The sequence below is a fragment of the Artemia franciscana genome, chromosome 15 (genome assembly GCF_032884065.1).
Source record: "Artemia franciscana chromosome 15, ASM3288406v1, whole genome shotgun sequence".
NCBI classification, from domain to species: domain Eukaryota; kingdom Metazoa; phylum Arthropoda; class Branchiopoda; order Anostraca; family Artemiidae; genus Artemia; species Artemia franciscana.
Genome location: NC_088877.1, coordinates 7,194,944 through 7,207,454, shown reverse-complemented (window position 1 = coordinate 7,207,454; position 12,511 = coordinate 7,194,944). Strand labels below are relative to the sequence as shown.

The 12,511-nt window shown below is 34.1% G+C and overlaps 1 protein-coding gene across 1 annotated transcript in view; it reads left to right on the top strand.

Annotated features, from left to right (window-relative positions):
• Nucleotides 1–12,511, top strand: part of LOC136035996 (dynein axonemal heavy chain 5-like) — a 261,598-nt gene that overhangs the window by 234,097 nt on the left and 14,990 nt on the right. The window contains exons 45-46 of the mRNA XM_065717914.1: nucleotides 1,426–1,554; nucleotides 7,693–7,845. Coding sequence (XP_065573986.1) covers nucleotides 1,426–1,554; nucleotides 7,693–7,845 — 282 coding nt within the window. The remainder of the gene's footprint in view (nucleotides 1–1,425; nucleotides 1,555–7,692; nucleotides 7,846–12,511) is intronic.

Sequence of the window (12,511 nt, the reverse complement as noted above, 5' to 3'; positions counted from 1 at the left end):
GATTTGTGCTTCAAATATATGATGTTTTTGAAAGCAAATACGGCAGAAAAGATCCTCAGGTTTCCTTGTTTAGGAATTAACCCCGTCTTATTTAAAGAAAGATCAAGATAATTTGTTTAAAATTCGATTTTTTTTAAAGTGAGCTAAAAAAATAATCTGAGATTATTATATGTATATATAACATTATATTATATATAACGTATAATAATACGTTCTCTTCACTCTCGGTATTAATCCTAATACCAAACGGGTTAAACATTATCAACGTAGCAAGAGCACTGTGACAAGAACCCCCCAAAAAATTAAATATCATTAATTTAAATATATAAAAACAGTTGATATAACTTCTGTACATTAGAGTTTGAAGAAATTTTGTAAGAATTCAAACTCAGTGAGAAATTAGACGTAGTGCCTTACCCAAGGGCTGTTGGTGAACGCTTGGTAAGCAAGAAGGTAAATCCTAGTTGCTAGATTAGGAGTTCAGTACAAGAGAGCTCTACAGCTCTGAGGGAGTCTCCTTCTTTTGTTCTTTTTTTGTTTCCTTTCTATTCAGATTTTGTATTTTCCAGCCTGGAAAGAAAACCTAATACTTTGTTTCCAGTATCTTTTATTATTTTAAGCAGTTTTGAGTTAGGGCTTTTCTTTTAAGGGTTCGTTTCTACCGTCTCGGAAAATATTCCACGCTAACGTTACGAGTCTATGTAACCTATAATTACTGTTCTTCCACAAGTAACAGAATATTTGAATAAGAAACATTATCTAACAAAGACCTTAACAAAACAGCAGCGAAAACTGGTGCTAATGTTAAAAACACAAAATTTCTAATTCTGTTTAGTATTTGGTGATTTTGTTTGACCCTAAAATGCTGCAACTCTGTTTATTTGGGTACCAAAATCTTTAACGGAGGGTAAAAAAGAAAAGTTTTATCCCCAGTACCAGTAACCCAGCCAACTCAACCCCAGTCAGGCTACTAAAAGTGCCAAGATTTCCCCAAGTTGTCGTAGGCATACTTTGTGTAGACTGGATTTTGACTTAAAAGTTCTTGAAAATAGAAAATGCTGACTAATTGTCTATTGGAGAGAAACTTCAACTTTAATCTTAATTTTTATAGATTAATCACATCAAATATATCGTGTTCTACTTTTTTATCATTTAAAAAAATATTTTTTAACGTATTAAATTTTGTCGCTACACATTACACTGTATGTAGAGCTTGTAGTATTTTTCATTCCCGTGTAGAATTGCCGAAAATTTAATTCTTTTCTGTTCTCTTGATGCTGAAAAAAGTGTAAATGTGGAGCATATGATTGTATAAACCTTTAAATTTCGAAACAAGCTTAAACTACAGATAAAAATGATCCCAGGCTGGGGTTTTTTGGAACTGGTAAAAAAGAGCATAATTTATTATTTTTTTATTTTTTTTAGATTACGCTGGTGAAAAGTGCATTAACAGATTTGAAGTTAGCAATTGAAGGCACTATAGTTCTCTCCCCTTCCCTCCGCAATGTTTTGGACGCAATTACTGACTCCAGGGTACCAATTTCATGGAAAAAGGTGAGACATCATTTGGCCAAATGCTAAATGACGTGTATTATTTTTTCTATTAATCCGCTAATAGAGCTTCATCCCCTCAGTTTATTATTTCAACTAAATTTACCTTAGAGAATTAGGGATAGACAGTAATTGTTGAGGGTTCAGTCCCTACAACTTAAAGAAAGAATAACCGGATTTTTTGCCCTACTACTTTACATGTTTTGCCTTATCAAATTGCTCATGGTAATGAACTGTAAGTAAGGAGTGACTCGGCTCAATGGTAACCGAAACTCTATAAAATTGGTAACTTTATTACCAGTAGATACATCAAAAGAATCAGCTTATTATGCTGATTCCAAGTATATAAGATTCATCAAGTTTAGTATTACCAACCAAAAATTACAAGCCTGAGAAAATGTACCTGATTTTTTAAATAGGGGGAATTGCCACCAAAAATTCTGGAAATCCTAATGAAAATCATGCCATCATATTCAGTGTACCAGAGAACTCTACTGTAGAAGTTTCAAACTTCCATGTAGAAAAATGTGGAAATTTGCCATTTTTGCCAAAAGGCAAATCACGGATGCGTCTCTATTTGTTTTTATGGCACTTGGTATTAACCAAGTGACGTATAGCAATCGTCAATTCTGTCGGTCTGTCTGTCTGTCGGTCCCGGTTTTGCTACTTTAGGCACTTCCAGGTAAGCTAGGATGATGAAATTTGGCAGGTGTATCAGGGACGGGACCAGCTTAAATTAGAAATAGTCATTTTCCAAATTTGACCATCGGGGTGGGGGCGGTTAATTCGAAAAAAATAGAAAAAATGAAGTATTTTTAACTTAGGAATGGGTAATGGGATCTTAATGAAATTTGATGATTGGATTGATATTGTGTCTCAGAGCTTTTGTTTTAAATTCCGACCGGATCCGATGACATTGGGGGGAGCTGGAGGGGGGAACCTAAAATCTTGGAAAACACTTAGAGTGGAGGGATCGGGATGAAACTTGATGGGAAAAATAAGCACAAGTCCCAGATACATGATTGACATAATCGGAACGGATCCACTCTCTTTGGGATAGTTGGAGGGGGGGTTATTTCTGAAAAATTAGAAAAAATGAGGTATTTTTAACTTACGAACAGGTGATCGGATCTCAATAAAATTTGATATTTAGAAGGATATCGTGGCTCAGAGCTCTTATTTTAAACCCAACCAGATCTGGAGACATTGGGGGGTAGTTGGGAGGGGGAAACCCAAAACTTGAAAAACACTTAGAGTGGAGGGATCGGGATGAAACTTGGTGGAAAAAAAATCACGAGTCCTAGATACATGATTGACATAGCCAGAACGGATCCGCTCTCTTTGGGGCAGTTGGGGTAGGGGTTAATTCTGAAAAATTAGAAAAAATGAGGTATTTTTAACTTACGAACGGGTTATCGGATCTCAATGAAATTTGATATTTAGAAGGATATCGTGTTTTAGAGCTCTTATTTTAAATTCCGACCGGATCTGGTGACATTGGGGGGGGGAGTTGGGAGGGGGAAACCTAAAACTTGGAAAACACTTAGAGTGGAGGGATCGGGATGAAACTTGGTGGGAAAAATCAACACAAATGCTAGATACATGATTGACATAAACGGAACGGATCCGCTCTCTTTGGGATAGTTGGGGGGGCGTTATTTCTGAAAAATTAGAAAAAATGAGGTATTTTTAACTTACGAACAGGTGATCGGATCTCAATGAAATTTGATATTTAGAAGGATATCGTGGCTCAGAGCTTTTATTTTAAACCCAACCAGATCTGGTGACATTGGGGGATAGTTGGGAGGGGGAAACCTAAAACTTGAAAAACACTTAGAGTGGAGGGATCAGGATGAAACTTGGTGGAAAAAATAATCACGAGTCCTAGATACATGATTGACATAACCGGAACGGATCCGCTCTCTTTGGGGTAGTTGGGGTAGGGGTTAATTCTGAAAAATTAGAAAAAATGAGGTATTTTTAACTTACGAACGGGTTATCGGATCTCAATGAAATTTGATATTTAGAAGGATATCGTGTCTCAAAGCTGTAATTTTAAATCCTGACTGGATCTGGCGACGTTGGGGGAAGTTTGGGGTGGGGGAACCTAAAATCATGGAAAACGCTTAGATTGGAGGGATCGGGATGAAACTCGGAGGAAAAAATAAGCAGAAGTCTTAAATACGTGATTTACATAATTGGAACGGATCCGATCTATTGGGGGGGGGGTTAATTCTGAAAAATAAGAAAAAATTACGTATTTTAACTTACGAAGGAGTGATCGGATCTTCATGAAACTTCATATTTAGAAGGACCTCGTAACTCAGATCTCTGATTTTAAATCTCAACCGGATCAAGCGTAATTGGGGGGGGGGCAGTTGGGGGGGGACCGGAAATCTTAGAAAATACTTAAAGCGGTGAGATCAGGATGAAACTGGATGGGAAGAATAAAAACCTGTCTAAGATATGTGACTGACATAACCGGACCGGATCTGCTCTCTTTGGTGGAATTGGAGAGGGGGGGGGGTAATTTTGAAAATTGAGGTATTTGTAACTTACGAAAGGGTGACCAGATCTTAATGAAATTTGATATTTAGAAGGATCTTGTGCTTTAAAGTTCTTATTTTAAATTCCGACCAGATCCTGTGACATTGGGGGGATTTGGAGGGGGAAACCGGAATTCTTGGAAAATGTGAAAATTGGGGTATTTGAAGAACAATTGCATTATTTGAAGAACAATCAGAAATTAAACAAATAAAGTTTTTAACTGAAAGTAAAGGTTAAATTAATTTTAAAACGAACAGAAATTACTCCATCTATGAAGGGCTGCCCCCTCCTCAAAACCCTACTTTTACGCTAAAGTTTGACTGTTTGTCCCAATTTTCTAAGAGCGGCTGCTGAAACACGGGGCGTTTAATTACAATAGGAACCTTTTTTAAACGTGCTAACAGCTTTAGCGTAAAGAGCAAGGTATTGAGTTGGGTGCAATCCTTCATATACGAAATAAATCTACCAGAATGAATATGCAAATTTTGTTTTCATTTGTTTTCATTTGTCCATTTGTTTCAATTTTGTTTCATAATAGATAAACATATCTATTAACAATTGAACTAAGATCATTTTTATACAATCCTAATAAGGGGGGATTAATGCCAGAATTGCCTCTCACTCAATTGGACCATCTGTCTTGGCTTTTTCTACAATTAGCCATGACTGCGACCACAACTATTCCATTTTGATTCATAAATCGATTAGACACACTTACTCCCACCGTTTACCCGTGCCATTTAACCAAACACTTGGAAAACTATAGGTTCTCTGACTTTCTTAGGTCTATGACTATCTACTTTAGTTCTACTTCCCTTGGAATGACGCATGGACGGATAATAGATAGACATATTTATTAAAAAATGAACTAACGTCATTTTTATATAATCCTAATAAGGGGGGATTAATGTTGGGATTGCCCCTCACTCAATTGGACTATCTGTCTTGGCTTTTTCTACAATTAGCCTGACTTTTGATGCCCACAACTATTCCATTTTAATTCAAAAATCAACAGGCTCAGATTTTTAACATTTTTTCATTTTTCATGGACGGTGAGCTAAATTCGAACACACAATAGTTGAAAAACGTTCAAAATAAGTAAAATAATGTTCAATAAGTAAAAACTCTTTTTAACTAAAGTAAGGAGTAACATTAAAACTTAAAATGGACAGAAGTTATTCTGTTTATAAAAGGGGCTGTCCCCCTCCTCAAAGTCTCACTCTTTACGCTAAAGTTTGACTTTTTTGTAACAACTCTACTTTTTAAAATAATAAAAGTCTTTAGCATAAAGAGCGAGGCCTTGAGGAGGCAACAGCCCCTTTCATAGACGGAAAAATTTCTGTTCGACTCAAGATTTAAGGTCACTCCTTACTTTTAGTTATGAAAATTGTTGTTTTTATTTAGTTTTACTAAAAGATACAATTCATATAAAATGTTTCACGTGGTCTATTTAGGCTCTTTGGCTTAATTAAGATTTTGTTTAATATTGTTAACTCATGATAAAATCAAATGATTTATTCATTAAACCTTATGGGAAAAAAGTATTAGTTCTCATAAGAGCCGTATACCTTAAAAAAACTGGATGATATTATTTTTTTGGACTTAGTGACATAATTTACTACTACAAAGTGACATCTCGATAGGATAATAAATCTAAAGAAGTGATCACAGGGCGTCGAACCAACTTTTCAGTTACATTTTATTTTTTCTTTAGTACTGATACAGGTAGGAAGTCTGTTGTCTAGCCTTGTGATAACTGGAATTGAATCCCAAGCCTAGTATTGCTAAGCAGAGTATCAATCCACAAATACTCTCTGCTCCACGATAAAAAAAAAAAAAAAACTACCCGTCTTTAACCCATGGTGAAGAACAATATGAACATACTGTTTATTCTCTTTAAAATATATTTAAACTATCTTTAACTTTTACTTTCATACTATGTTTTATATTTATTTTTAATTTTATCTTTAATTTATTATATTTACCTTATTTTGATATTAGTAAATAAGAGTTACCTGACGAAGAACCATATATTTCCTTTTATCTTTCTTTTCTATATATCTTTTTTTAAAATTGAAACAAAATTTCGCCTTTATTTTGGAATAAAGATGGATTTAAAAAAAGTAGTGCCTAATTTGTACTTCACATTTGCAGGTTACACAGTATAAAGGCCCAGTCTAAAGAAACAATATAGACTTACTGCCTGAAGACCTATTCACAAATGAAAGTTCTTAAGCCGAACTGGCCAGACATGACAATAAACAATCAAGAGAGATAAAACTCTACAAAAAGAAAACTTAAAACGAGACGACGGCCAGTAGAATTAAAAGACTAAAACAACGCGGATATTTCGCCTGTATAAAACAAGGCGTCTTCAGCACAAGATAGAAAATTAAAAGAAAACTAATCTAAAAACAAATAAAAACCACCACCAAATATAATAAATACAATTGTCGCTACTTATTCACGTAGGGAAAAGCAGCTATGCGAGTTACTTCAATGAGAATCAAAGAGCAACTGAGGAAAAATTTATGAAAATTGAAACTTAGTTAATTATTCTGTTGCGAAACAATCCTCTTGTAAGCTAACATTGAAGCAACTCTTTTTGGTCTAGTGGGTAATCTTGTCCACTGGTGATTGTGTAAAATTTTAATTCCCCCATCGACTATTGGTTCATTTTTTAAAAGAACATCATAAATTGGGTTTTTTGGAATTTAACAAAATTTTGCCTTTATTTTGGAATAAAGATGGATTTAAAAAAAGTAGTGCCTAATTCGTACTTCACATTTGCAGGTTACACAGTATAAAGGCCCAGTCTAAAGAAACAATATAGACTTACTGCCTGAAGACCTATTCACAATGACCTGTTATAAGCACCGAGACTTATCTAAAACTAAATTTGGAAATTACCAGCTTCTAGACCAGTTTGCAGTAAATTTTAACTAGTATTTAGAATTAGCTACCTCCTAAAACCAAGTTCAGTTTAGTTAAAGTTAGCTAAGGCTCGGTCAATTACACAACATTACAACACGAGAACATACATGGCAGGAAATACTTATCCCAAGACAACAAAGCTCAATTTGCACTTTAGACTTGCGTGTAACGCGCGAATCTTTAGTAAAGTTCAAGCTTGCAGAAAAAAGTAAGTAGCTGATGCACAATTATGCGTAAACTAAACAAAGTTTCATGAAAATCAGTTAGGAGCAAACCGTGTGTTTTTATTTCCTAAACAGCTTAAAAGCTTATATAGTTTTTTTTTATACTTTTAAATCGATTGACTATCAAAGAAGTTTCAACGAATAGCAACTTGGTTCTCTCTGGGCTAAAATAGAAGTTTGGTGCCACAAAAGAGTGCCACCCTTGTACTTGAAGGCATATTCACAATGAGATATACCTAATACCAATTTAAGATTTTGCTAGTCCTAGAAAGATTTTTAATAGGATTTTGCTAGTATTTAGACCTAGCTACTGCCAGAACCGAAGGTAGGTGGGTTTCGAAGTTTACAGATTTTTAGGAAAATTAATTCAAATGAAAGATTCGATTTTGGAATATTGCTACAAATAATATTATAATGTAATTTCCTTTATTTATAGATTTCATGGGACTCAACTACCATTGGCTTTTGGTTCACAGAACTAATAGATCGCCACTCCCAGCTATCTAGATGGTGCTTTAGAAGTGCTCCGTGTGTCTTCTGGCTGGGAGGATTCTTCAATCCACAAGGTTTCCTAACTGCTATGCGACAGGTAATTTTTCTTCTTTTGCAATGGAATAAACCCTGCGGATTTTAATAAATACAGATGGCACTACTCCATCATGTTGAATGCTATTCAAGTAAACTGTCTAAAGGATTAATTATCCTTAGATTAATGACATTATATATAAAAAAAAACGGTAGAATACGATAAAGTCAAAGTATGTGGCTTTCGTTTCTCCCCTTTAATTTCTAGCACAGTTTCAGTGTTAGAATTACTGTTGCAAGAAACTGTTTTTCAACATCGAATGTCCTTTGACCTCGTTTGCTTCATTGCAAAACCTGAATAGATATTTAATTTTTGCTCGTACTAAGCTCATGCTTAGATCAAGAAAAGGGGAGACAATTTTCAAAAGATTAGAAAATTTTCTATCTTATTTATATGAGTTTATGATAAAAAAAAACGTAGCGTATTACTCGAGCACTAATTTTTAAAGTAATGTTAATAAATTTCCATTTTTCAAATCTGTCCTTGAAGAGAATAAGGTAGTGTGAACTAAAAAAAAAAAAGGCAAAAAACTGTGTTTATTATACACATATGTTGGTCCTAATCTTCTGATACCATGCATACGATTTACCTGAAACTGGCCAACCTGATTAAGATTTTGTGACATCCAATCACTCCCAACTTACTAACAGTTACAATCGACTGGCATTGCCAAATAGTTAAATTGCATATATTTTTCAATAGTGTCTTTTGTGAAAATAAAAGTAGATCTATCTAGGAAATAAGTCACAATATTTAACAAAAACTGATTGTAGTTGTTCCTATGTTGGTTGTGTTGTTTTTTCTACTGCCTTTTTAGCTCTTCTTTTCATATTTTAGTGGATTATGACTCAGTAACGTGTGCAATACCTTCTTATGGTGATTATTTCTATTCATTTCTCGGAAATGATCATTAGAGAATCAAATGTATTATTTTCTCTCTGGGCTATACCTGAGATTTCGATTTGACATAGTCGGCCCATTTTTAGGTAGGGAGAGGGTTTTAGTCAATTTTTTGTCTTTTTTAGGTACAGTCTTTTCATATGTTTCTTTGTACAATGAAATATTTTTTTTTTTCATATAGGATGGGACTAATTTGGGTTATAAGTTTTTTAATGTAACTTTATATTGCTTAGCCTTGTGCATTGCTTGAAGGGTGTTGTGATCCCACGAATATAGTATCAGAGGGGTCATAAAAGCTCCTTTAGAGTCAAATTACAGAAAACAACCTGGGAGGATTGAACCCCTTAGGCTCCATTCCAGCTAGAACTGCTTTTCTATTACCGCCAAGATATCCTTAGTCATCTCTGATTTTCATCATTTCTTTCTTCCTTTTTTAATCATGATTAGTAATTTTTGCCTTTTGTTCTTTTTCTAATCTTTGTGTTTAACTATCGTTCTCGGATACTGAAATATCGCTAAAAAAAAACATGCTTTGACATGTCTGTTGTGTGTGATAGCTTTGTGACGTTTTGTCTCCTTATTTTTTTTCTGTACAAAAGTAAACTCCTCTCGCTGATCGTTTTAGAGATATTTTATAAAAAATTAACTATTTCCCGGCTGCTTTTTTGCATGGTCGTTTCAAATATTCAAAACCTGTTTTTTGATATTTGTTTTCTTTTTCATCCTATGTTAAGATTAAATAAAAAAACAAGTTTTTTTAACTGAAAGTAAGGAGCGACATTAAAACTTAAAACGAACAGAAATTACTTCGTATATGAAAGAGGCTGATTCCTCATCAACGCCCCGCTCTTTACGCTAAAGTTTGACTCTTTCTCTCAATTCTTCTTTTTAAAACAGTAAAAAACTTTAGCGTAAAGAGCCGGGCGTTGATGAGGAAGCAGCCTCTTTCATATACGAAGTAATTTCTGTTCGTTTTAAGTTTTAATGTCGCTCCTTACTTTCAGTTAAAAAACTTGTTTTTTTTATTTAATTTCTGAACGTTTTTGAATCAATGCATGTTTTGATTTTGGCTCTCCGCAGAGGAATAATTAAAACGAAATTTGCATTTTTTTTTTTGGCTAAATGGCTTTCTCATAATTTCGATTGAATGATTTTGAGAAAAAAAGAGCGGGGGAGGAAGCCTAGTTGCCCTCCGATTTTTTGGTTAATTAAAAAGGCAACTAGAACTTTTAATTTTTTACGAATATTTTTATTAGTAAAAGATTTACGTATCTTATAAATTAGCTTACGTAAAGAACTTCTGTATTCTCATATTTTTATTACATATATGAGGGGGTTCGCCCCCTTGTCAGATCCTCGCTCTTTACACTAAAGCTTAAATTTTGTCCCAATTCATTAAGAATGACCCCAGAATCACAAAAGCCGTAGAATAAATAGTTGAAATTACTAAAAATGCTTTAGCGTAAAGAGCGAGGTATTAGGAGGAGTTGAGCGCCTCATATGGGTAATAATTTCTGTTTGTTTTAAGTTTTAATGCTGTTCCTTACTTCCAGCTGAAAGAACTTTTTCATATTTATTTTTTCATTGTTTTTTTAAATAATGCTAGTAAATCCTGCGCTCCCTTCATGGAGATTTTCTTCCCCCATGACAAATTATTGATGGAAAGTTCCCCCAGCATATCCCCCTCTTCTCAACCCCTCCCCCCAACCAAAAAATTTTTCCTGAAAACACCTGTACACTTCCATATAACCATTAGGCTACTATATGTAAGCACAGGTCAAAGTTTGTAACTTGTTGCCCCTCCCACGGGGACTGTGGGGGAGTAAGTCGTCCCCAAAGACATAGTTATAAAGTTTTTCGACTACGCTGAATAAAATGGCTATCTCAGAATTTTGATCCGTTGACTTTGGTAAAATAAATTAGCGTGGGAGGGGGCCTAGGTGCCCTCCAATTTTTTGGTCACTTAAAAAGGGAACTAGAACTTTTCATTTCCGTTAGAATGAGCCCTCTTGCAACATTCTAGGACAACTGGGTCGATACGATCACCCCTGGAAAAAAAAACAAATAAACACGCATCCATGATCTGCCTTCTGTCAAAAAATACAAAATTCCACATTTTTATAGATAGGAGCTTGAAACTTCTACAGTAGGGTTTTCTGATACGCTGAATCCGATGGTGTGATTTTCGTTAAGATTCTATGACTTCTAGGGGGCGTTTCCAACTATTTTCTAAAATAACGCAAATTTTCTCAGGCTCGTAACTTTTGATGGGTAAGACTAAACTTCATGAAACTTATATATTTAAAATCAGTATTAAAATGCGATTCTTTTGATGTAGGTATTGGTATCAAAATCCCATTTTTTAGAGTTTTGGTTACTATTGAGCCGGGTCGCTCCTTACTACAGTTCGTTACCACGAACTGTTTGATAGAGCCGTAATTCTGTGGAAAAACATTTTCTCTCAAATTTAGTTGTCAATTAGTTATAGTGTATTTTAAAGACTAAGGATTTGTTGATGAATAATTTCTTTTTTTGGTGTATCTTTGCAGTGTAAAACTTTTTCGAGATTTTGCAAAAAGCTAAAATCGTAAAATTCTGTGTTATTCAATTTTCATACCAAAAACGACAAAACTTTAGTACTACTACTTATTTATTCAAAATTTTTACAGAAGCAAGTAAGTTTTGAAGTTGGAAGCAAATTTATTTTTAGTAAATATAAACACTTTACGATTTTTATTAAATCAAGACAATCAAACAGTTCGTGGTAACGAACTGTAGTAAGGAGCGACCCGGCTCGATAATAACCGAAACTCTAAAAAAACGGAATTTCGATACCAAGTTACATCAAAAGAATCTCATTTTATTGCTGAATTTAAATATACAAGTTCCATCAAGTTTATTCCTACCCATTAAAAGTTAAGAGCCTGAGATAATAAACAACAAAGAGAGATAAAACTCCACAAAAAAAAACTCAAACGAGAGTGCGTCCAGAAGAGAGAAAAGACTAAAATAACGCTTTTTTTTAATATTTCGCCTGTATTCAAACTAGGTGTCCTCAGCACAAGATAAAAAGAAAAACACTAAACTAAAAACAAATAAAACCACCACCAATAATAATAAATACAATTGTTGCTATTGATCCACGTAGGTAAAAGAAGCTATTAGAGTTACTTCAATGAGAACATCAAAGCAACTGAGGAAGAACTATGAAAATTGAAACTTAGTTAACTATTCTGTTGCGAAATAATCCTCATGTAAGCTAATATTGAAGCAACTCTTTTTGGTCTAGTATGTAGTCTTGTCCCCTGTTTGTGTAAAATTTTAATTCCCTTATTGACTATTGGTTCATTTTACAAAAGACAATCATAAATTGGGTCAATACTTTAATTCCTTGTGTCTCTATTTATTGAAAGATTAGCAAACATATGTTTTTTAATTTCTATAGCCTCCCTCGCCCACTGAGAAAAATCTCTATCATTAGAAATAGTTGTAGTCTCATCAAATTGTATAAAATGTTCGGGCTGTATGCAGCCAGAGCCGAAACAAAAGTTTTAGGAGGCTTTCTTAATTGTAGTTTTTTTTTCAATTGAGTTGCAATGCTCAATAAATCTTTCTGCAAATTTTTGGTGAGTTCTACCAATATAAAACTTTCCACAAAAACAAGGAATTTTATACAACCCACTAACTAAATCTCCCCGGGTTAAATCCTTCCCAGAATTAAGAAAACTACCTAATGGTCTCACTGATTGGAAACAAGTTTCAATGTTGT